Source organism: Diceros bicornis, chromosome 2 (assembly GCF_020826845.1).
Source record: "Diceros bicornis minor isolate mBicDic1 chromosome 2, mDicBic1.mat.cur, whole genome shotgun sequence".
Classification (NCBI taxonomy): Eukaryota; Metazoa; Chordata; class Mammalia; order Perissodactyla; family Rhinocerotidae; genus Diceros; species Diceros bicornis.
The window spans coordinates 22,126,257-22,151,667 of record NC_080741.1 but is presented as its reverse complement, the minus strand read 5'-3'; the positions used below and the strand labels follow the sequence as shown (position 1 = coordinate 22,151,667).

Below are 25,411 nucleotides of genomic sequence, written 5' to 3'. Positions count from 1 at the left end.
TGTACGTAAATATCAAAGTCCCACTTAAAAGGATGAACATTTGCTACCATTGAAGATATTACAATGAGTATAGATTCTGCAAGTAATTCCTAAGAAATCTAAAGGATTTGAAGCAATTCTGCATTAAAGAAAAGTGTTGGCACTGAAGAGAATGGCCCTTATATATACATGGTAGAGTTACTGAAAGATCAGTTACATTGCTTCAGTTCTTTTTCATTTGTTTTTATATAACTTTAGTATGTTTTTGGAAACTTGCATTTTTAACAAGGAGTATTTGATGATAGATTTTTTTCCTCTAGTAGTAGAATTAATATTTAGTTAGACTTATTGCAATATTAGACGAAGTATCACTGAATAATTATGGACTTGCAATTTGAGCATGAATGGATTTTAGATTATTTGGTTGGAGTCCTACCCCCATCTATCAAATGAATAAACAGAGGCCATTTCATCATAAAGGTGAAATGATTTACCCAAATGACTGGTATCAAATGAGCTCTAGAGACAAATCTTTTAATTTCTGATTGAGTACTCTTTTTTTTGCTACAGTAATAATAAAATATATTGGAATTATAACAAATTGTGAAGCCTATAGTGCCTTTTAAAATTATTTTCTTCATATTTTAATAGCACAGGAATGAAGTACACCTCCCATGGGGAAGTCTTTCTTGTTACCTACATACTACTTTTATAGTGTTTACACTTTTACAATTTACATACTTCTCAGTCCTCTAATTCAAGATCATTAAATTCTGACCTTGCTATTGTGAGATTTTTTTACACCTTTCTTGAGCTGCCTGATGAGGTACTATACTCACTGTGTGTTCCAGATAGATAAGCAATAATATTGCCAACATTGGATGCTCACCACCACTAAGAGTTTAATCCTATCAGACATTGTTTGAGTGGAGTACATGGTGCCATAGATAGTGACTGTAAAAAACAGCCTTCTGGTATATTAAGCTTGTTGACAGACTTTGAGGGTGTCCTCTTTGAATGAAAAACATTCTGTTATGAACATTTTGTCTATATATATATGTATATATTTTTGTGAAGAAGATCGGCCCTGAGCTAACATCTGCCAATCCTCCTCTTTTTGATGAGGAAGACTGGTCCTGGGCTAACATCCATGCCCATCTTCCTCTACTTTATATGGGACGCCACAACAGCATGGCCTGATAAGTGGTGCGTCGATGCGCGCCCGGGATCCGAACCGGCGAACCCTGGGCCACCGCAGCGGAGTGCGCGCACTTAACCGCTTGTGCCACCGGGCTGGCCCCTTGTCTATATTTTTATGATGCTTACAGTCAGTGTCATTTAAATTACAAATTTATATAGTGTTGATATGTTTATGATTTTTACATTACTCAAGTGTAAGAAAAATTGTCAGTTTTTAGTTTCAGTCTCTGTTTTTATCATTGGTTAAAATGTAGGATTTAGAATTTTGAATATGTTGTTATTGTATGTAGGTGCCTGGAATACTTATTAAGAAATGATGCAAATCCAGGGATCCGGGACAAGCAAGGGTACAATGCAGTTCATTATTCAGCTGCTTATGGTCACCGTCTATGTCTTCAGCTGGTAAGATTCCTGAATTTTTGTGGAAGGACTAGTGTGAGTTTATATTCTAGTAATGTAATGAAAATGAGAATAAATGAATCAAGAAGTTCTATTGCTTTTTAACATTTTTAGAATCCTTACACTGCTTAAATTCATACTTGCCTCAGGAAGATGTCTCTCGTTCCCTTTTCCCTTTCAAAAAGGAAGGAGAAAGGAGAGAATTAGATCTCTGGAGAGGGCTAGTTATGTCCTTCCCTTGTATTACCCCATGTCTATGTAGCATTTGCTTCTTCGCGCCTTTAAATAAATGTTTTCCAGAAGTTTCTAAAGAACTGTAACCATATCTGATGTGAGAAGTAAATGTCCCTGTTAAAGGTAGGTTCCCCCCATATATTTAGGGAATTCTGAAAGGCCCATTCTTTTAACAGTCCCTCCTGATAAGAGACTCTACTTCTGCAAAGTCTTTTTTATTTCAACTGTGGTCTCATTCTTGAATGTACACACCATTCACCCCACTTTGCCAAATGAAATGGAAAGTAAGGGGACAAGTTAAAAGATTCTCAAGTGTGTAACAGTTGCTTCAAGTTTAGGGTTTCTTCATTTAGACATACCTTATAAATTATATTAAACATTGCCTCCTTTCAAGGGGAAATAAAATTCAAGGAGAGTGGGCATAAAAGATAGACAAAGGAGGTTGACATATTTAATATAGCATTTAGAACCCTGCTATAGAAATAACGAATATTTCCTTAGGTTATTATCGTATCTTTAGACTAAAATCTTAGACCTGTGTATATACATCTGTGGTCTATTATATTATACAGTTGTTTAAAAAACTTAATTTTTGGAGGCAAAGGAAGCACAGGTTCAGAATAGAATTTAACGAAGCCCTACATAAATAGAGACCTGTAGCTAACATTTATGTCTTTAATACATATGAATACTTCCTGAACTAATTATTTTTATTTTAAATTTTATTTCAGATTGCAAGTGAAACTCCCTTAGATGTTGTAAGTATTAGTCAGTTTCCCCCTGCTATTCAGAGTATTGCAGTTATTACTTTGCTCTCACTAGAGCTGAAGCCTCTTTTACACATTCCTGGGAACAAAGATAGTGATAGAAATCATGTATGCAAGGGGAGGGGAGGTTCTTACTTGGTGGTAGTTAAATAGCATTTCCCTCAAGCTCTTAGTTTATACTCCCTCAAAGTTCTTAGTCTGTGGTCCGGACACTCTCAGGATGATCTGTTCCATGAGCTTGCTGGGTTTAGGTTTCTTAATGTGATGGTCTGAGATTTTTAAATTCATAATCAAGTTTCAATTTATACTCTAAAATGGATTTGAACTTAGGGGAGGGGGAGTAGGAATAACGACTATAATGTATCTAAAAGTACCATTTCTGACATTTAAAATGCTTTTCTTTCTCAGTTAATGGAAACCTCAGGAACAGACATGCTGAGTGATTCAGACAATAGAGCAACAATAAGCCCTTTACACTTGGCTGTGAGTACTGCCTTCACAGCCAGCATGATGGCTGGTTTACTGAAAATATCTCATATCTGTTTGTGTTGACTCAAACTCGTACCCAGCACTTAAAGAACTTGTTTAATTTAGAGAATTCTTGAGTGTGCTTTTGTTGTGTTTTGTTTTTAAGAACAACAACAACAACAGATCTTTGGACTTCCCCTAAGACTTACTCTAAGGGAGAGAATATACCTGTGATGTGAATTTAAAAATACATTCCCCTGGTGGAATGGCTTCTAAGATGCTAAGCAAACGGTATAAGAACGATAATTTCTGTGGAATTTATACAACTTTTTGCTTACTTTGTGATCTTGGGGCTCTAACCAGGTATGCTTAGTTGATCCTTCAATTACTCATGCTCTAGGATTTGGCTACATGATCTGTAATGTCCCTTCTAGCTTAGGATGCCTCTGAACTTTTCCTCTTAATGTCAGTCACTAAGAGGAGAAGGTTAGGAGAAAGAGTGTGCCAATTACTTAAATCAAATATGGGAATGAATTACCTTAGGAAATTTCTAGCAGAGCCCAATCTAGTACTTTGTGTGTTGAAAGAAGAATCTATTTTTGAAACAAAGCATGTTACAGTTGTGGGCGGAGGAAACTTGGAGGATCAGGAGACTTGGGTATTATCACTAGCTGTTTGTGAAACCTCTGATTTTAAGTATAGTAAAATGCTCATAAAGGTATATACTTAAATTAATGTGGATGACTGCAAGTTCAGCTATCCGTTTAATTGTTTCTTCTCATGTATACTATTATTTTTTATCTTAATATTCTCCCTGCATATTTTCTAACGCTGACACATGTACAGTGAATTTTCTGCTTTGTCTTTCTGCCCCTTTCTCGCCACTAGTATTTCCTCCCGTGTTCTAAATAACTAAGAAGGCATGCTGAAGCTTTCTGCTTCCTTGCCCTTTGGGTCTTTGGAAGTACTATCTGCTCTTCCAGACTTGCATGGTAAATAAATCATCTGAAAGGGCAAAGCCAGCATGGAGAAAATAGCCATTTTACTACTGGTGGCAAGAAATGAAGTCTGAGCAGATGACTAGGCAATTCTTGCATCATCATCATCATCATTGTAATAATAGCACTGTCATTTCTTGAGCAATCTATTCTCTATCTTGTCACCACCACCACCTCCCACCATCCTCTCCTCCGGTGATCTGGCTCCCCATCAGGTAGATGCCAGACTCAGCACTTTGCCAAATTTTTGAATGCATTATCTCAAAAACTATAGTTTTTTACTCTATGGCTATTGTGAATAGTGCTTCTGTGAACATGGGTGTGCTGAATAGTGTTTTTAAGCTGACATGGAAATAATTTTGTAGTTTAGTTATTAGACTCCCTGAAATGTGAATATCCCACCACTTTTGCATTTTGTATCTATCTGTAGGAGGTTTTCAGAAATTACTTGAAGTCATTTTTTTTTTACTTCTAAACTCTCCCAATCTGGGACAGCTTGATGCAGTTAAAACACACTGGGTGGAAGTTTAAGGGAACTGATCTTGGTTTCTGTCTTTGCACATACTAGGCATACAAGTTCCTTGTCTCAGTCCTATACAAGGACATCATGAGGAAGAACCCTGTGGCAAATCATCATGGCTTGTAGTCATCCTTGTTTTCCTCTCTTCTTTTTATACTACCTTCTGCATATACTGTGTTTCTCAAAGTTCATTCTTTTAGTAGCATAATTTCGTTGACCTGGTATTGAGGAACAAGATTGGATGTGATCTTGGGACAGTAGAGTTCAGTGATCTCCAGTCACTTTAATCTTTGAGGTAGTCAAGCCTGTAGGTAGTCAGAAACATCAAAGAAATCAGTAAGGCCCAGACCAGCTTTACCCTCTGCTGGTACTTTCTGACATTTTCCACAAGAAATGGCTTTACAGCCCTTTGATTGCAGTGAGGGGCCCTCTTCTAGCTAAGTATCTTTTTTCAGATTAGGAGCAAGTGAGATTTAGCTCACATGTGGTAGAATTTTATGTTTTTCAATTCTCAGTGAAAAGTTCATGTGTGATAATTTACGAACCTGCTAAGCTGTCAGTGTGAATGGTATCAGAAAATGGCTTGTGCCCTTTGCTACAAAGTGTTGGTATAAGTGAACTAGAGAGAATACTTCTTTCATGCCAGAACTATGTCTCGTTATTGCTGTATGTCCTGCTCAGCATCTAGTCCAATAAGAATAATAGATGTTCAGTTGACATGTTGGTTTTTGAAATGAATTATTTAGAAAGCTCTTTAATGAGACTGTGTAAGGAAGGGGGTTTCAGTCTGACAAATCTTTCAGTCTTTTTGCTCTATTGTACAGCTAGGACAACGCCTGGCATATGGCAGTTATTCAAGCAGGGCCCAGTCTAAATATTTTTGTGCTAAGAGAAATGTTTATTTTTGAGATATGGCATGTTATGGGGTAGGGGTAGTTGTTTTAAGTTGAGAGAAGACTCAAGTACTAGCTTAACTTCAGTTGCTGGCTGTCTCTACAATTTAAGTATAGTAAAATTGTATCAGGGAGTTAAGTGGAGCACTGAACTGTGATTAAGAACACAGGTTTGGGGGGCGCAGCCAGGAGGTATAGTGGTTAAGTTCGTGCGCTCCACTTGGGTGGCCCAGCATTTGCAGGTTCGGATCCTGGGCATTGACCTGCACACCGCTTATCAAGCCATGCTGTGGCAGGCGTCCCACATATAAAGTGGAGAAAGATGGGCACGGATATTAGCCCAGGGGCAATCTTCCTCAGCAAAAAGAGGAGGATTGTCAACAGATGTTAGTTAGCTCAGGGCTAATCTTCCTCACCAAAGAAAAAAAAGAAGACACAGGTTTTGGAGTCATAGACTTAGAATGAAAGCTTTCATTGAATCCATGTCACACATCCCTTGACTGTCTGTCCTGAACCAGACATTGTATACTCATGAAAAGATCACCTGTCATTTGAACTTTTATTATTTGCAGAGTACCCATTTCCCAACACTGTACCTTACTATTTGATTATTTAAAAAATTTATAGTTAACTTTCTGAATTTTCAATACAGATGTTTGGATTATCTCAAATATAATAATAATATGAAGATAAGTTTGCTTCCTTTATGTTTTCTAAGGTATCTGGGAAGTCAGCTTAAGTATGTTTTTATTTTTTGGGGGGGTGAGGAAGATTGATGCTGAGCTAACATCTGTGCCAATCTTCCTCTATTTTTTGTATGTGGAACGCCACCACAGCATGGCTGGATGAGCAGCGTGTAGGTCCGCGCCCGGGGTCCAAACCCATGAATCCCGCACCGCTGAAGCGGAGGGCATGAACTTAACCACTACGCCACCAGGCCAGCCCCAAATATGTAATTTTTTTAATTTATATTTTTATTTATTCCTAGGCCTATCATGGTCACCATCAAGCACTGGAAGTGTTGGTACAGTCTTTGTTAGATCTTGATGTGAGAAATAGTAGTGGAAGAACACCCTTAGATCTTGCAGCATTTAAGGGCCATGTTGAATGTGTGGATGTACTCATTAATCAGGGAGCCTCAATCTTAGTAAAAGATTATATTTTGAAGAGAACACCTATACATGCAGCAGGTATGTCAAATATTATGCATGATTTTATTTACCACTTTCCATTAATACTCTTTTCTTTTTCAATTTCTTATATATTTCTGGTAATTGTTTTAACAAAAAACCAACAGCAAGATTTTAATTGCTTTAAACAGTTATCTACCTTAGAAATCGGATATATGTTAATAGTCTAACTTCTGAAGTACTTCATCAACAAAACAATGCAGTATTTCCTACTTCTTTTTGATGGAAGTTATTCTGGATTGGTATGTGCTTTCATTTAACAATTGATACAACATTTTGACTTACTGTACTACATTAAACATCGATTTAGAAAGGAGTTATAGAGCACCTACTTTATGCAAGAACTACTTCATGATGTGATTTTGTGATGTTGCGGATGTGTGAAAATGCAAAAATATGTAACCATGTCATTGTGGTGACGTGGTACCAGCTGTGTATCACTAGCAGATACAAATGCACAACTCTCTACAGGAATTACTACAAGGCAGTATTCATTTTAAATAACCATGACTGGTATACATGAAAAAATCCTAGCCAACTATTTTCCTCGTCCCCAGTAGGCCATCTTTATATGATTAGATTCATTTCATTTGGTCTGTTTTTATAGAGTGATCCTTAAGGACACATTTGAATATGGGTCTTGGGCTTTGCTTCTAGTCCTTTGGGAAACTTGTGTTTTCCATAGGTAACACCCACTGTTGCTCCAGAGCAGCCTTTCATAAACTGTCAGATATTGAGGCAGGACGCAAAGACAAAAATTTTAAAAATGGGTTAAAACTCCTAATAAATGTATAATAACTGCTATATGGTAAAAATAAGAAGTCAAAATGCTATTATTTTCTATTATCTTATTCTGGAAAAATGTGAAGTTAAATTCTCCAACTTGAAAAATTATGTTGTAAGCACAGATCATTTGCAGAGCTAATTTAAAACTTTCATGGAGTGTTTGCACTCTCACTAAATATTGAACCAAGACACTAGCCGGTCCCTTAGAAATGGCTAACCAATGCCATATAGTCTATAAGTCCTATCTGCTGAAAGAGCTCCAGGTTACTGTTAGCGCCTATGCAATAAATGCAAGCGTTGGTTCTATAGATGCCTTTCAGATTTGGAGATTTGCTAGGGAGCATCTTACTCATAAGTCATGAAAAGGACACTGAGATTTTTTTTCTGGAAGTGAACCAGTCTTTTCCCACAGTGATGTTATGCTTGATGTTTTGGGTTTTAAAGTTAGATGACACAAAAAGTCATCAGTAGCTGCTGTGTACTGAGTGTAAGTGAATCCATTAAAAAAGAATGATGAGCCAAACAGAATTTCTTTGAAGCATCCCCAAGTGAGATGCTTCAATGACACTGTTATTGGTTATTATGATAGCTGCTGGCAGAGTGCAGCATACAGATGGGGGGTGTAATTCTGAGCCACAAGTCTTAATTAATAACTATTAGAATTTAATATAGCTGTTAGAAGGTACTGTAGAATATTAGGCACCTAGCTTGCTTTCATTAGTTTTGTCACCTTTTAATTAAGAAGAATAGTGATAGATACTCCTTTCTGCATTATTATGTGGCTTATATATTTCTTTGAACTTCAAACTTTATTATATTATGGACAGCACCTGAATTTTGCAGAGGATTTAATTTATCTTAAAAGCTTTACTATTTTCTTTAGGGCATTTTTACTTATACCATTGCCCATTTTATATAATTGGACATACAAATCCATTCTATAAATAAATCATTTTTTCTTTTATTGTATATGTGTCAGTTGGAAATTTTTCATAGTACCCAACTGAATGATGGCTTATGTGACAGAGGTTTCATCCCTCACATGACATGTCCAGAGGTAGAGTCAGTTCCAGGGTTGCTTGATTCAGCAATGATGTCAGAGCTCTGAAAGAGTCTCTGTTATTCTCTTGCCTTTGCACTCATGTCACAGAATGGTTGCTGCTTCTTGACAGGATCACATCTAAAATCAGGAAAGAAGGAGTACTTTTCATTATCAGAGATAAAAATATTTCCCAGAAGCCTTCCGGACTTCTTAACATCTCAGTGGTCAGAACTGTACCGGTGCTCACCTTGAAACCAATCACTGGCAAAGGAGAATGACATTGTTGTGATTGATTTGGTCTAATCATGATTTCATCCCTTAGCTAGAGGCAGATCACCCTCCCTGACCACACTGCCACCACTAGAAAGTTAAATAAAATGAGCATTCTTTTAGCAGAGCAGATGATGAAGGATGGCTGTGGCCACTACTTAGATGAAGAATTTATATCTATTCACTTTTATCAACAAAGGCAATAGAAACTTTTGTATCTACAGCTATTTTTTTCTTGCCTATTAAATTCAACAAAACTATCCCAAAATTATATCTAGAAAATGTGCTCTAAGATGGACATTTTCTATTTTATCATAATATATTACTGAAATTTTTAAATATCACTTTACAGCAACAAATGGTCATTCAGAATGCCTACGGCTACTAATAGGAAATGCAGAACCTCAGAATGCAGTAGATATTCAAGATGGAAATGGACAGTAAGTTTTAATAATTTTTAAATTATTTTTAGGATATTTGTTAATCTTTGTACTTTTCTCCCTGTTTTACTAAGTCTGTCATGGAATGTAACTGAGTAATATCAAATATAGATTTTTAATTTAAGTATGCTTTATAGTTGCATCACAGAAAGACATGTTTAGAAAATAGACCAGCACACTGTTTGTTTTTCACGGAGTGGAGTCTTAAGTGGTAACACTGAACCTATTCCCCTATTGCTCAGGACTCCTCTGATGCTGTCTGTTCTCAACGGGCACACAGACTGTGTTTACTCCCTGCTGAACAAAGGAGCAAATGTAGATGCCAAAGATAAATGGGGAAGGACAGCTCTGCATCGAGGGGTAAGCAAAAATATTCCTACTTCCTTTCAAAAAGTCTTTATGACCTCATTTTACCTAAGAACTAGGCTAGGTTTATTTTTCTTCATTAAATTTTTACCAAATAATCTTTGCCGTTTCTTTCAGTATCTTAGTTTTTGAACATTAATTTTAAACAATTACAAAGCACAACTTAATCCAGAGAACAAATAATATTGGAACAAAATTTTAAAACACTAAAGCCTTGAACAGAATTAATGTCAATTTTACTTTTTTCCATTATCACAACTACTTTCTTACACATTTTTGTCTTAAATTTTTCACTTTTGAAATATTATTTTTATTGAATTTAAGTTCCTCTGTTCCTATTTTTCAAACTATTTATATTTTGATAAAGTTACTGCTTTAACTGAATTTTTAAACCATTTCCAATAAAAATACTGAATTACTCAAAAAATGATAAATGGAAGGACATGGGGAATAAGGACTTGAAACATTTTTAATTAGCTATAATTGGCATGTAGTGTCCAACATAATATATTCAACTACATGCAAATAATTTTTCTTTCAGGCAGTTACAGGCCATGAAGAATGTGTAGATGCATTACTTCAACATGGTGCTAAGTGCTTATTTCGGGATAGCAGGGGCCGGACACCTATACACTTGTCAGCTGCTTGTGGACACATTGGTGTTCTTGGAGCCCTTTTGCAGTCGGCAGCATCTGTGGATGCAAATCCAGCCATAGCAGACAATCATGGATATACGGCACTTCACTGGGCTTGCTACAACGGTTAAGTACACAGATACAAATGTACATTAAATGCCTATTATTTACCAAGCAGAGACAACTAACTGTAACACATTCTGGTATTCATGAAAATGACGTATTTATATTATTTCCAATGTCTTTTATATAACATATACTTGTATTTTGATTATGTTCTTTTACTTTCTAAATGTACTTGTATTAGGAAAAAAAATGACAAAAGTAGGAGAAACAATGAAAATACATTGCATTCTAAACTGAAATCTGTGTATGTTTTCTGAACACATTGCCAAATAAGATGCTTATATCAACAGTAACATGTATGCTCAACATTTTAAGGGAATAAAATCCTAGCAGATCAAAGAAGTAGAAACTTCAGAAAGTTAGAAACTCTCATGGTTAACTTTGCCGCATGGTTACAACAGACTGACTTTCAGCTTCCTAGAGGCTGACAGTCACAGTTAGTCGTTTTACAGGTAGGCTCACTAGAGGTCACTCAGAGAAGTATAAAGGTATTTTTAAGGTTGTAGATGTTAAAAATGGAATTTGGCTTATGAAAGTTACTAATTAAAATAATTTAAGTAAAGAAGCATGTTGAGAGAGATTAACTTTTTCTTGTGTAGCGCCATATATTTGGTCATCTTAGAAAACACTCAGGTATATTATATACAGTTAAACAGCAGTCCTGTCAAAGTTTGGGCTTACGGCTTTAGAAGGAATGTGAGGGTTTTTTTATTTGTTTTGAATTTTAGTGTAGCATTCAGATTAATATTAGTTGTGAGAGAATATCTTCAAAACTAGTTCTAACACAGTTCTAACAACCTTCCCGCCAAATGTAAAGAAAATATAAATTCCCTCTTTATATAAATATCCACTTGCTTAAAAAAATAAGTAGAGTATCTGTTCTAAAATTTAGCTGAGTGCCTTCCCACAGAGTTGAGGTTTCTGTCTTTGTGTAATATGCTGCTTCATGGTTTTTTCACTGGAAGCCTTTTTGACAAATAATGTTGAGTTACTGTGAAAGAGGAGAAATCTGAATCTTGCAAAATTATAGTTTAATTAAATGTTTTCATAAGTATTTTCTAGATGCAGTATTTCGATTTTCCTGTTAATCCTTGTGCCAGAATTGAGAGTTCTATTCTTTTGCTGTAAGAAAGTTTTGGCCTCTTCTTGACGATTGTCCTGTGATTACTATTAGTCATCCTTCAACTCTGAGTACTGATAGTGCCATAAAAACTTGAATAGTTTTAAATCTATTGCTAATCAAAAAGCTTAGTTTAGTCAGTTTCATTTTTACTACTTCAGATCCTTAGAACAGTTTTGAAAACTGTTAAGACCTTTGGATTTCAACTTCTTTTTTTTTCCCTTTTCAACTCACTAATGTTGGTATTTAATAAGTAGAGTGAAGTGGCCAAAGATTAGTCCTAAGTCAAAGAAGATACTGTATTTTGCCATTGAAATTTGATTTGTTTTTATAATGTAACAACATTTTACAAGTGTAAGAAAAACCAAAAACATCTAATATAGAGTGGGAAAACATCCACAGATGGGAATTTTGTTTATTTAAAAAGTCAGTGAGATAAAACTATTTGGAAGAAGACTTTATTGCTTGATTTTTTTTGTTTTTTTTTTTTTTAATGTATCAGTGAGAATTAACCGTTGGAAAAAATCACACAGTAAGGTAACTATCCTTTCGAGAGTTGCTGTGTATTACAACGTTCCTTATCAGGTCTTTATGGAGAACACTGTTTGCCTAAAGCGAGTTCCTACTCTGTCACTGCTGAATTTAGACTCTCTAAGCACATTGTGTACAAGAGACAAAATTTTGCACGAACTACATGCCTGGTTACCGTTTAAAGATCATAACAGATGTGTCTATTTCCAGACTGTAGAAAATTGTGATGATTCTGAATTGAGCTGGAAGGAATTAGAAGTGCGTTGGCTATATCCACTAAGAGAATATACAGGCAGTCTAAAATTAATGCCATATGTATAGCCAAAAGTCTATTTTATAATTTAGCATTCTGAGTAGAATATGTAAAGTGGTTTTACTTTGACTAGTAATTATTGTACGACTGAAAAGAGAATTGGAAGCACTCCAGCAGAACAGAAAACAACCTTTCTCTCAAAATTAAAATGGAATGATGGCAAAGTTTTAGAAAAGAACTGGGTATACATACTAAACATTAAAGTTCAAATTTTCAGTTTATATAGTCTTTCAGTCACGGAACTTAAAAGTAAGTACTTACTTTATCTCACGTATTCCTTTTAAAAATTTATCAGGTTTTATGAAGCTCTAAGCATCCTCAGTGTATCCTTCTAAAACATGAAGAGACTGGTTTTATCATTCTTTCATAAACTAGGACACAAAGTGATGACTTTTTTAGCTTGATATGACTCAATAATTGGTTGCTGGAGGTAATCAAGAGCCCCAGGACTCCCTTTTTGCAGTCTGCAGTCTGCTCGGACATGAATTCTCAAACCTTTCAGTCTTAGGACCTGTGGGTTATAGCTATTAATACTTACTATATTGGAAATTAGAACTGAGAAATTTAAGGTTATTTATTAATTTAACATAACATAATCTACTACATGTCCATACTTTTCATATACATTTCATATAAATAGCATTTTTATGAAAAATAACTATTTTCCAAAAAAAAATTTTAGTGAGACAAGTAGCAGATTTCTTTAATAAGCTAGTTTAAGAAAAGACTGGTTTGCAGTACCACCCCAGAGTTCCCCAGACCACACCTTGAGAACTGTTACACCAGGAAAATAGGAGACTCTTAATACTGGACAACTTTCCATAGTTATTTCTTGGTAAGGAGTTAACATTTGGAGAGAGAGAGAATTAAGAGTTTCTCAACCTCAACACCATTGACATTTTGGGCCAGATAATTCTTTGTTGTGAGAGACTGCTGTGTGCATGGTAAGATGTGTAGCAGCATCCCTGGCTTCTACCCACCAGATGCCAATAGCACTCTTCCCCCATCCCCAGTTGTGATAATAAAAATTTCTCCAGACATGGCCAGATGTCTCCTGAGGGGCAAAATTGCTCCAATTGAGAACCACTGGATTAGAAAAAAGAACCGACAAAAGATGGAACACAATTATAAGTTTCCTAAAGCTTACTTCCTTTTCCTGGTAAACGATTATAGGGTAAAGATTAAGTTGAGCTGTTGTTTTAAAATATTAGAGTAATTAAAAAAGAAAAGAAATATAGCATCACTTTGTTAGCCAAATGTTAAGTCATGGAAATAAATAAAGAAGCTGTGTAAGAATCTAATTTATTCCTAAAACCAATCCCAAATGACTAAAGAAATAAAAGAAGCAACATTTCATTTGCAATCATCAGTACAGCAGTTGGGCTATTTTTACTAAAACCCTGGCTTTGAAAATTAGGTTAAGAAAATCTGGGTTATTCCCTGTTTTCAAAGTTGCTGTTAAAAACTGGGCTTGATATCTATCAGTAATCAATATATTTGTTCTTTAACCCAGCAGTATCATTTCTAGAAAATTGTTCTACAAAAACACTTGTTTTCAAAAAAGTCCTGGAATGTTTCATACAACATCGTTGATAATATCACAAAGAACAACAAACTAGTAATCACCTCGAAATCCATAATTGGAGATTAAATCATTTATGACACAGTCAGTACCAGGAAGTTCTTCAAACACTCAAGAATAAGGTTTCTATGTATGCTATTATGGAAGAATATAGAAATTTATTAAGTGAAAAACAAGTTGCAGGACTAAACATCCTATTTGCATAAAAATTTTAAAAAGGAAGTATGTGTTTGCATGCCTGCTGTTGTATATGCCTAGAAATTTTCTGAAACTATTAGGGTAAGAGTGGTTATAATCTGGAGTAGAACTGGGAGATGCGGTGGGAACAGGGACATGTACTTTTTTCCTCTAAACACTTCTATAGTATTTGAGATTTTACCATTAGCTCATTACTATCATCAGAAAATATTTAAATTTTGAAATTAATTCTGTATAAATATGTATATTATTTTGAAAGTTATATTGTGCTATATAAATATGACATTTTCAAAAATAATGACCAAATTTCTTTAACTGGTCACCGTGGAAAAGAATAAGGAGACTAATTTTTGTCTACCACAAAAAAAAAATTTGTTGTGTCAGTAATAAACTGCTATAAAATTGTCATAAGAAGCTACTGTACTTTAGGTCTTGAGGTGTACTTGGATTCCAAAGCTCCTAAAAATGGAGTGTTTAATGGGTTCAATGAAGTTATTTTTAATCCACATAAAGCTTTTTTTTATTTGTGCAGAGATAGGTGGGTGTATGTGGGCACTTCAGTATCTGTTTTGGATTTTAATATCTGATTCTCATTTACTTATTTATATATTTAGGTCATGAGACATGTGTAGAACTTCTTTTAGAACAGGAAGTTTTCCAGAAAATGGAAGGAAATGCTTTCAGTCCATTGCATTGTGCTGTGTAAGTAAAGGCAGAATGAATCAGATTTGGTTTGACTGTTTTAAGACATACACCATTGCTGCACGAGTGATCACCTTGTTACCTTACACAGGATAAATGACAACGAAGGCGCTGCTGAGATGTTAATTGATACGTTGGGTGCCAGCATTGTGAACACCATAGATTCAAAAGGAAGGTAGGACTTCAGCTATGTAAGAAATAGTTTTACGTTCAATAGGAAAAAAAATTTTTCTAGACTAGTGTGGAAGAATTTACAGAATTTACTTAATTTACAGAATTATTAATTAAAAGTTGATTTTTTTATTTGCAAGTGTAAATTTTTACAAAATCTTAATTATATTCTCATTATAAAAGGCTTTTCTATTATTTTTTTGTGGGTGTGAGGAAGATCAGCCCTGAGCTAATATCAGATGGTGATCCTCCTCTTTTTTTTTTTTTTTTTTTGCTGAGGAAGATTGGCCCTCAGCTACCATCTGTGCCCATTTTCCTCTACTTTATATGGGACGCCACCACAGCATGGCATGACAAGCGGTGCATCGGTGCGTGCCCGAGATCCGAACCCTCAAACCCCGGGCCGCCAAAGTGGAGCGTGTGCATTTAACCACTTGAGCCACTGGGCCGGCCCCAAGGCTTTTGTATTATGATATTTAGCCAGTATTCCTCTTTTTAAAACTTGTAAAATGTAAAGGTTTTCCTTTTTTTTTTTTAAGATCTTTGGTTTGTTACCCAAAGATCACTGTTAATAAGGTTAACAGTTTTCTAGATGGGAATAAAGGCCAGGATAGAGTCCAGCCATTGTAATAGACGGCAGTATTTGGGTCAGGATTTATTTCTTTCAAAATTTCCTTAAATGATGTAATTTTTTTAAACAATTTTATAATTTATCCTTATTTATACTAGCTTAATTAATGGCCTTTTATATTATCAGAAATACAAATTTCTGTGGCAGAAATTAGGAAGCTCCATTAAGCCTATTTGTATCCAGGTAATGCTTTTATAGCCCAATATAGAAACCCTTGAAAATTGCTTGTCATAAATTAAGGAATAATTTTTCTAAAGTATACAACATACAGATTTAATCAAGTCTTTCAATTTCTCTTATTGCAGAACTCCTCTCCACGCAGCCGCCTTCACAGACCATGTAGAGTGTTTACAGCTGCTGCTTAGCCATAATGCTCAAGTCAATTCTGTGGACTCTTCTGGGAAAACACCTCTCATGATGGCAGCAGAAAACGGACAAACTAATACAGTTGGTAAAGAAACTGGTTAAGGCTTTTACTATTCTAAGTATGTATATTGCTTATGTGTAACTTAGATCCCAAGTGTTCTGACTCTAGTTTACCAAACTTTCTACTAGTTGTCTCACCACTCCTGAGAATTAAATCCTTTTACCTTCCTACCACCCACATTTTCATCTCGGGCACAATGTTTTCCTTTGCCCTTACTGATTAAATAGTCTGCTTTAATAAGGCATGTAGTGTAGTGGTTAAGAGCACTGGCTCTGGAGTCAGACTGACTGACTGTGAGTCCTAGATCTGCCAACTAAGTGACCTTATGCCTCAGTTTTTTCATTCATAAAGTGAGGAAAATAATAGTACCTACTTTATAGGGTTGTTGTGAGAATTAAATAAGTTACTAGAAATCCAGAGCACTTAAAACAGTATTTGAAATTTAGTAAGCGCTCACAAAATAAGTGTTAGTTGCTGCTGTTAGTGTCTGTGACTTACACAATATGACAATGTAATATACATGGTTTATATTACAATATTTTTTTAGCACTTAAGTTTTTGCTAGTGGAATATTTTTGCTTTGTATCTTCATTTCTCTACAGTGAGTTACTAGTAATCTAAGACATATGTTCATAGATGTAAGAATTGATGCAATTTTTCCTCCCAGAGATGCTGGTTAGCAGTGCTAGTGCAGATCTGACTTTACAAGATAACAGTAAAAACACCGCACTCCATTTGGCTTGCAGCAAGGTATGTACACATTTTAAGGATATGCTTTCATTGTTAATATCAACAGTGGCATTTAAAGTTTTTCCACTTCACTAAAATGAACAGAGCTAGGGACCAAACCTCTCTAATGATCCCTGGCATTGGGTTTCTTGGGGAAAAAAATAACTTGTTAGACACCATAATATATGAAAGTCTCCAGTAAGCCAAGTAAATTTTGGAGCACAAGCCTAAACATAATTGTTGTCTTTCTTTAATCTCTCTAATCTTATATATTCTTGTCCTTTCCTCCTAACCTTACTCCACCAACACATGTTTGGACAGATATTTAAGGCATTAACCAAGAAGATTCATGGCATATGTATGGTGATATATTTATATTGTATGGACCAGGATGGGGGTGTGTTGAGTGTATAAATTTATCTTTAATGATGCCCAAGTTTTTAAGAGTTATTTGCCATAATTTTAGGGTCATGAAACTAGTGCCTTGTTAATACTGGAAAAGATAACAGATAGAAACCTCATCAATGCAACCAATGCAGCCTTGCAAACGTGAGTACTTTCGGTGTCCATTGTAAACCTTGTGACCTATAATATTATAAAAATAATTAATGGGTTTTTTCCTCTTACATGGAATCATTGGAATCAATCTCAGTCATAGAAGCAGTTAGAAAGTAAAGAACAGCTTTTATCGTTGACAAAATCTGTTTCTAAAATCATGGCAATTAAAAGGCATATTACTAAAAAAGCTTTTAAACTGAAACTTTATTAATGAAAATAATGTGTTTTTCCTCAATCCAATTATCCATAATTTTATGAATGAAATTAATACTAATCTGTGTGTTTTATGGAAACCAACTGGAATAATACATTATTTTGACGCTAGCAATAAATGAGGTAAAAAACTTTATATGTGTCTGTAAGCTAAAGAGGTTTCAGAAAGAATCAAGCAGCCAGCCTCCAGGTGACTGCTTAGATCTTAGATCAGTATCTCCCATTGTCTTCTCCAAATTTCTGTTTGCTATTCTACTTTGAAACTTGGTAAAGAGAAAAATCTTACAATACTGGTTTCCATTCACATATCAATCAGATCACTTGAGGGTCGAAAAATTAGTCATGCAACCTGTAAACAGTTTTCAAAGCCTGTTGGAATTTGTGCTATTGCAATTTACTGTTTTTACCGTATATTCTGTTATACATGTTTGCCAACCTCAGTTCTTAAAACAACTTAAGAATGTAGTTTAGTTGGTAAAATCTTTTAAACATTGAGTCTTAGAAGGAAACTAACAAGAGGGCTTGATGAAGGCAGGAACTTGCTGATGCGCAGCTTATGCACATTGACGACGTTTGACGGTACACTGCACATTGGTTCTGCTGTTCCCCACTCCCATCTTTATTGGTGTTAGGACTGGGTGCCTCAAGTTTGTCTCTCTGGGTCTTCACAACTTAGCAAAAATGCTCTTTGACAACCAGGATTGAGAAAGAGTGTGTGTATGTGTGTGCACACGCATGCGAGGGCATGCACATATATACATGTACATATATAATTTTTCCCCCCCAGACCTCTGCATGTTGCTGCCCGAAATGGGCTAACAATGGTGGTTCAGGAACTTTTGGGGAAAGGAGCAAGTGTGCTTGCAGTAGATGAAAACGGTAAGTAGGTTCTGGATTCTCTTTCCTTAACTTAAATCTTACTAGAAGCTTATATCTTTTGATGACCTATATTTGAAGTAAAGTTGGATATTTTTTATTAGTCAAAGAGGCAAGCTGAAATTTATATTGAATAATATTTACTTTGTGGCCAAGGGAATAAAGGTAAGAGAAACAGGAAAAGTCCATCTAACTGATGAACTTCTGAATTTCCCATATCTATTAAACCAGAGTTGGTGTGTACTAACTTTGGTTTAATGTTACCACCTTTGTTTATCTTAGTATTCAAAGAATTTGTTCTTTCAAATATTTATCAAGGCCCTTACTTAAGTGCCAGGTTCTTATCTAAAGCTAATCTTCCTGCTTATGCACTAGATCCTGTCCCCTTTTGCCCACTTGAGACTATCACTTTAGCAATCTTTTGCTTTTGCATCCTGTAATAATGATTTTTTATGGAATCTTCCTAGATTATTCCCATCAGTATATAAACATTATTTCTCTCATCTTAAAAAATCTTTCATTAATCCCACTACTCCTGCCAGCTACTGCCATATTTCTCTGTTCCCCTTTACAACAGAATTACTCAAGAGTTGGCTCTCTTGCTGTCCCCAATTCTTCTCTCTCATTCTCTCTTAGATCCCCTCCAGTCAGACCTTTGGCCCTACCCACACTGCAACACTGTTCTCATCGAGATCACCAATGACCTCCATGATGTTAAGAGTCAATTCTTAGTTCTCATTTTACCGGACATACCAGAATTTGATACAACTGATAATTCCTTTTTCCTTGATAAACTTTCTTTAGTTGGCTTTCGGGACCTCACACTTCCTTGGTTTTCCTTGTACATTACTAGTTATTCATTCTCACTTTCTTTTGCAAAGTTTCTCCCTCTTCTTCCCAACTTCTTAATATTGGAGGGCTCTAGGACTCAGTCCTTGGTTCTTTTTACTTTCCCTATCTACATTCATTCCCTAGGAGATCTCATTCAGTCCCTTGGTTCTAAATAATATCTATATGCTGAGAATTCCTAAATTTACATCTCCAGCCCAGACCTCTCATGATCTCCGTATTTATAGATCCAGTGCCTAATTGACAATACCACATGGATGTCTCATAAACAACTCAAACCTAACATGTCCATAACTGAACTGCTGATCCTTTCTCTCCTACTCTTAACTCTCCCCTCTACCCCACCAAGGCTGTTCTCCCCAAGGCCGTTCTCCTCACAGCCATCCTGATCTCAGTCGATAACCATTCCCATCCTGTACTTTCTCAGTTAAGTTGTCCTTGACTCCTCTTTCTCGTTGTACAATCCATCAGCATATACTATTGATCCACCTGCAAAGTGTATCCAAAATATGCCCACTTTTTTCTCCTCTACTCCTACCACCATGGCCTGAATCCTTTTAAAGTATGTGAGAAGATATTAGTTGTCTGAATCTCAGTTCACTTATAATCTTTATAATGATCTACAAGGCCTTTATTGGTCCACTGCCCCGTTACCTCTCTGACCTCATCTTCTACTCTCCTTCTCTCACTCCGTTGTGCCATTCCAGCCCCTCCACACCAGGGATGTACGTGCTTTGTGATCTTTGTTCTGGCTGTTTCCTCTGCCTGGAACACTCTGCCTTAAAACAGTCTTTGACTCAGTCCTTGACCTGTTTCAAATCTTAGCTCAAATTTCATCTTGTCGGTGAAGCCTATCCTGACTACCCTATTTATACTGTAACCTGCTGCATACTCTAGCACAGCATTCTCAGTCCTTATTAACCTTCTCTACTCTTTCCTCTTTCTTCTCTCCATAGAACTTATCTTTTTATATATTGTATATAATTTACTTTTTTATTATGTTGGTTTTGTGTCTCCTCCATTAGAATGAATATAAGCTCCATGTGGGCAGGGAATCTTTGTCAGCTGCGTTCACTGATATATTCTAAGTTATTATTATATTACATTATTTTATTATATTCTTAGAAGAGTGCCTGGATGTGGTGGGGGCTCAGTCAGTATTTTTTGGGTGAGTGTGCCAAGCACTGTGCTAGGTTCTGCAGCTACAATGTAGAATAAGTCAGTCTACTGCCTTGAATGGAGATGAATATAAACCTAGAATGCTATGAGAGCACATAAGAGAGTGTTCAAGCCCTTTCTTGCAGGATCAGGGAAGGCATCCCAAAAAGGTGGCTTCAAAGCCAAAATCCAAAGGACAAGTAAAAAGTGGTAAGAGACCTTTCTAAGCAGAGAGAGTGGCATATTTAGAGATATAACATAGGGCACTGTAAATACTGAGTTATGCCAGAGTGTCTTAGATCAAATGGCAAAGGGTCTGTGCATTAGGAAAATAGCAGTTAGTCTGAAAGGGGAGCAAGATTAAAATAGGAGACAAGTTAGCAGTTACAGCAGAGAGAAGATAGTAGCCAGAATTAAGGTAGAGGCGTTGGAGATGAAAAAATGTAGGTGTTTTTAGAGTTCTTAGGATGGGACTCATTGGAACTTGGTGATGGAAGAAGTCACACACCACCTAGCTTGGAGTGCTGTGTGGATGGAAGTGCCATTGTTTAAGATGGGAATGTAGGAGGAAGAGCTGGGTTCATTTAGGGATATGAGAAAAGGTCAGTGGAAACTCCAAGTAGGTAATTGGATAAATGGATCTGGAGCCCAAAGGCAAGATCTAGATAGGACATAGAGATTTGGGAATCATTAGTATATGTAGTCATGAAATCCACAGAAGTGAGTGATATCACATAGTAAGACTGGTTGAGACTTACCTAGCTTTAAAAGAAACTTTCGTTATCAGTATATTACATTTCTGGAAATACAGCTACTATGTAGATTAAAATGAGGAGAGAAATGCTAACCTATGTAAGATATTTGGCCACATTGTGGGGCTCTGAATCAATAGCTGATATGCAAGTTTTTGTTGATCCTTTTTTTTAAGATTTTGTATTTTTTTCATTATAAAGAAATGAAAAGGATAATATAAGAGATGATAATGAAGGTCACCTGTGATCTGGATATCTTCTAACACACTTTGCAATATGAAATAGTAATCGTGGTCCAAAGTTGACAAGCCATAGTAAATACCGATCTCATAATCGATTTTAAACTTCAAATTAATGATCTAGTTATAAATTGCTGCAATAACAACAGGGGTTGACTATTAATTAGGCTCTGTAGTCTAAGTAGAGATGACATGAAGGGCCCAGTACATGCTTTGCCTATATTTGCTCTAAGAATGGGGTTAAGAGATATTTCCATGAATTTTCTGGAGAAAGCAAAATATTTACTTGCATGGGGTGGATTAGACCCTTGTCCTCAAGCTTCTCTTACATTTCTCTTTAGTTGACCACACTAACTCCACACAAAGGAGAGGAGCCTGTTTTTAATCATATTCTTACTGGAAAACACTCCTGAGACACTCTTCTCTCCCCACCCCCACACTTATCCAAAGCACTGTGGCCTGTCTGGTGGGTTGCTGTGCCTACCAGCAGCAGCAGCACAGCAAGCACCTTCAGATCTTCAGAAGAGCCCTTGAAAGAAGTATAGGCATTGAAGCACTCTCCTAGTCACTTTGAACAAATAGGGTTTAATTAAAAATATGCACTCCATTCAACCATTCCTGCCAAGCTTGCAGGGGCATCGGTTGTTCTCTTTGACCCTTGAAAAGGGGGAAATTTATGAAGGGGGAAAAATTTTTTTTTCCTTCTCAAGGCCAGTATAACATGGATCAAAATATAGAGGAGAACTGGAAACAGCCAAATGCCCAATAGTTAGAATGGATGGCTAAACCATGGTATAATCAAACAAGGGAATATATAAGAATGAAAATGAACCAACTTACAACTACATACAAGAACATGGATAAATCTCACAGACGTAAGGTTTAGCCAAAGAAGCCAGGTGTAAAATAATACATACTGTCTGATTCTGTTTGGTTTAAAAAAAGTCAAAATTAAACTACAGTGTTTATGAATACAAGTAGAAAGGAAAACAGAAATGTTTACTACCCAAGTCAGGATAGTGGTTCCCTTTATGGAAGAGAAAAGAGGTAGTGATTAGGTAGGGAACATGGGGCTTCTGGGATGCTGTAATGTTCTCTTTCTTGATCTGGATGGTGGTTACATGAATGTTTGTTTTGTGATAAATCATTCAGCTATTTAAAAAACAATATGCATGTATGTGTGTAAAGGGTAAAACATGAGTAAATGTGTACTAATAGGGTAAACCTTGTCTAGATATATAACAACAAATGAAGCTGTAATCTAAAACTTTAAGACATTTGCTGCTAAATACCTATTGGCTCCAAGTGACTTAAAGTAGTAAGTATGAACTATTTTAAAGTTCCGTGTGGTATAATCTAAACTTGGCATCCCACAGTGTGCTCTCACCATCTTCTCTCCCAATCCATCCTCAAGACTGGGTCTTGTACCAACTGAGGTACTAAGTGTTTTCTTACTCAGTTTGTTGTATTGATACATGATGGTGCCTTAGGGGTAAGGTCAGTCTTCTGCTAAAGAAAAGAACAGTTACAAAGAAAACATTTCATTTGACTTAGGAGTTTTAAAACTTCACTTGTTTAGTTTATCTACGGTTTTTCTTCAATGGACTATGACCCTAAAAGAAAAGTGAATCGACAGCCAAATGTTATTCATTCAACACATATCTTTTGAGCACCTGCTCAGTGCCTCATTCAGGAATCTGTACACATTTAGATTTCTCAGCATGTAAGCACTTACAGTACTAAAAATTAACAGTAAGACTCTTCCACCATTCTGCAAGAAGATTTATCAATCTGATTTTTTTTTTCTTATTCTAGCCCAATATCTTCTGTGAATTCAGGTGGATATGGATAGGTTGTGAGATCTTGGGGAAATCATCCATCTCAGGGCCTCAGTTTCCTCTTCTATACTGTAGTCTATAAGATCTCCTCTCACCCTAGATTTCTATGACTTGTCTCTTTTTCTACTTACTGGAAAGTTCTGAATCATTCTAATTAAACCAGTTTATTATAAGCAAGGTAATTTAAAATATGCCTAAAGTTGAAGGACTTTAGGCTTATATCCTTATATTAGTGAAATGAGTCTCAGGATGTTTAATTTTTAAGTTTTATTTTTAATTCTAGGCTATACCCCAGCTTTGGCCTGTGCTCCCAATAAGGACGTGGCTGATTGCCTAGCTCTCATTTTGGCCACCATGATGCCTGTCTCATCAAGTAGCCCTTTATCATCCCTAACATTCAATGCCATCAACCGTTATACCAACACCTCAAAAACAGTCAGCTTTGAAGCCTTGCCCATCATGAGGAATGAACCTAGCTCCTACTGCAGCTTCAACAACGTTGGCGGGGAGCAGGAGTACTTATACACCGACGTGGACGAGCTCAATGACTCCGATTCTGAGACCTACTAAGAGGCTGAGCCAAAGGTCCAAGGAGGGAGTTCTGACACTTAACGCTTTAAACTGTGCTTTTTCAGGAAAAAGGCACTTTCCTATTTACATACAAATTCAACCTAAGAGGAAAGATGGCAGGGTGAGCAAATATAAGAAATGTGATGACATTAGGAAGAAGAGTTTTTAAAGGCAAGTTTTGCAAAAGGAACTTCTAGAATCTTGAAATAGACTTGACCAGAGGAAAATACTTTGATGTCAAATTGCTTTGTGGAATTGTTTAATTTGGTTTTGCAGTACCAGGAATAATTTGGGACACTGTGCACCCTAATCTGCTTAGATAAGCAACACTATTGTAAAAGAAGAGATAAGGACACTAGAGTTAAATTTTATCAATAAAACTACAATTAAATTTAAGGGCAATAAAAGTTTGGTACAGTCGGCATTATGTGCACAGTAAATTGCCAAAGGACCAAATAATTTAAAGATTTTTTAATAGAATGCCGTTTTGTGGAAACTTGGAGTAGGTGAAATGAGACATTATCTAAACCAAACTTCAATATTTCTGAAAATAAAGCTGAGATCTGGTTTTAAATGTTGATTTTTTTAAAAAGAAAACATCTGAAAGCCTTCTAATACTGTATTAAATCATGAGAGAAAGCAGATGTATTTTTACATTTTTTTCTTTTACATAAAAATTTAAAATTCCAACTTTTGTAATATTAGAATTGAAAACCAGCTGACTGGGTGCAGTCAGGGTGAAAATACTTGTGATGTAGACATGAGATAGATTGGGGTCGGGCTCTTGCTGCCCAGGGTTGAATGGTTTAGGTTTAAAATTGATCTATTTTTGTTTGAAAATGTAAAGAATTTCCTAGAAGAATAAAATTTCATGAAATCAAAAAGTACATTATTTTCACCCTATTGCAGCTAAGTGGTCCTGGGGAATGGAGTTTTCAACCTCTTTACTTTGGATGCTACACCTTCGTCACTTAATGTTACTTTTGTGCCTCTACAATGGATGGGGGATTTTTGTTGTCATTGCTTAGTGAAGAATCAGAAAGAAAAAATTCCTTGTTATTCATAAGTTATCATCATCAGGTCTCTTGGAAGGCATTTCTATATTGGGCAAGATTTCAAATATTACAGCCTTTAGGTCCTATTCATATTTAAAGTAGCATGTTTGTAATATGCTACTATTTGGGGAAAAAAGCAATTGCCTGTCAATTGGAAGACTGCCTTTCAAATAACAGAAAGAGAGAGAGAGAGGGAAAAAAAAGCCTGACGTTTAGGCTTTTAAATAACAATTCATATGATTCTGCTTTTACTGTAACTGTCACTTGCCTAGTGAGAATGATTTCACATATGTAGAGGCTCTTACAGGTCTGGGTAAAGTTCCATAAATTTTCACAAAATGATACCCAATTTCATTTTATCCTTTTTGTATTGTGAAACTGGAAACTTTATGACATTGTAAATTATCAGCTGGTTTTTCTGAATATAAAGTGTGAAAACACAGAACAGTATTTTGATCTATTTGATAATTTTGTGGGTTTTTTGAAGAATTAATGCGCATGTACATAGAAATAGTGACTGCTTGAATACTGTATTTACTTGCACTCTTTCAGTACATCAAGATTCCTGTATATTTTAGAGTATAAT

At 35.9% G+C, this 25,411-nt stretch overlaps 1 protein-coding gene across 7 annotated transcripts in view; it reads left to right on the top strand.

The window, feature by feature from the left end:
* ANKRD28 (ankyrin repeat domain 28) overlaps positions 1-24,726 on the top strand; it is a 181,296-nt gene extending 156,570 nt beyond the window's left edge. For all 7 annotated transcript variants that reach the window (XM_058553547.1, XM_058553500.1, XM_058553528.1 and 4 more), the window contains 14 exons: positions 1,470-1,581; positions 2,544-2,570; positions 2,988-3,062; positions 6,447-6,648; positions 9,099-9,186; positions 9,429-9,546; positions 10,094-10,313; positions 14,672-14,759; positions 14,851-14,934; positions 15,867-16,012; positions 16,656-16,738; positions 17,184-17,266; positions 18,276-18,367; positions 23,484-24,726. In XM_058553547.1, coding sequence (XP_058409530.1) covers positions 1,470-1,581; positions 2,544-2,570; positions 2,988-3,062; positions 6,447-6,648; positions 9,099-9,186; positions 9,429-9,546; positions 10,094-10,313; positions 14,672-14,759; positions 14,851-14,934; positions 15,867-16,012; positions 16,656-16,738; positions 17,184-17,266; positions 18,276-18,367; positions 23,484-23,770 — 1,705 coding nt within the window. In that variant the 3' untranslated portion in view covers positions 23,771-24,726. The remainder of the gene's footprint in view (positions 1-1,469; positions 1,582-2,543; positions 2,571-2,987; positions 3,063-6,446; positions 6,649-9,098; positions 9,187-9,428; positions 9,547-10,093; positions 10,314-14,671; positions 14,760-14,850; positions 14,935-15,866; positions 16,013-16,655; positions 16,739-17,183; positions 17,267-18,275; positions 18,368-23,483) is intronic.
* The last annotated feature ends 685 nt before the right edge of the window (positions 24,727-25,411 follow it).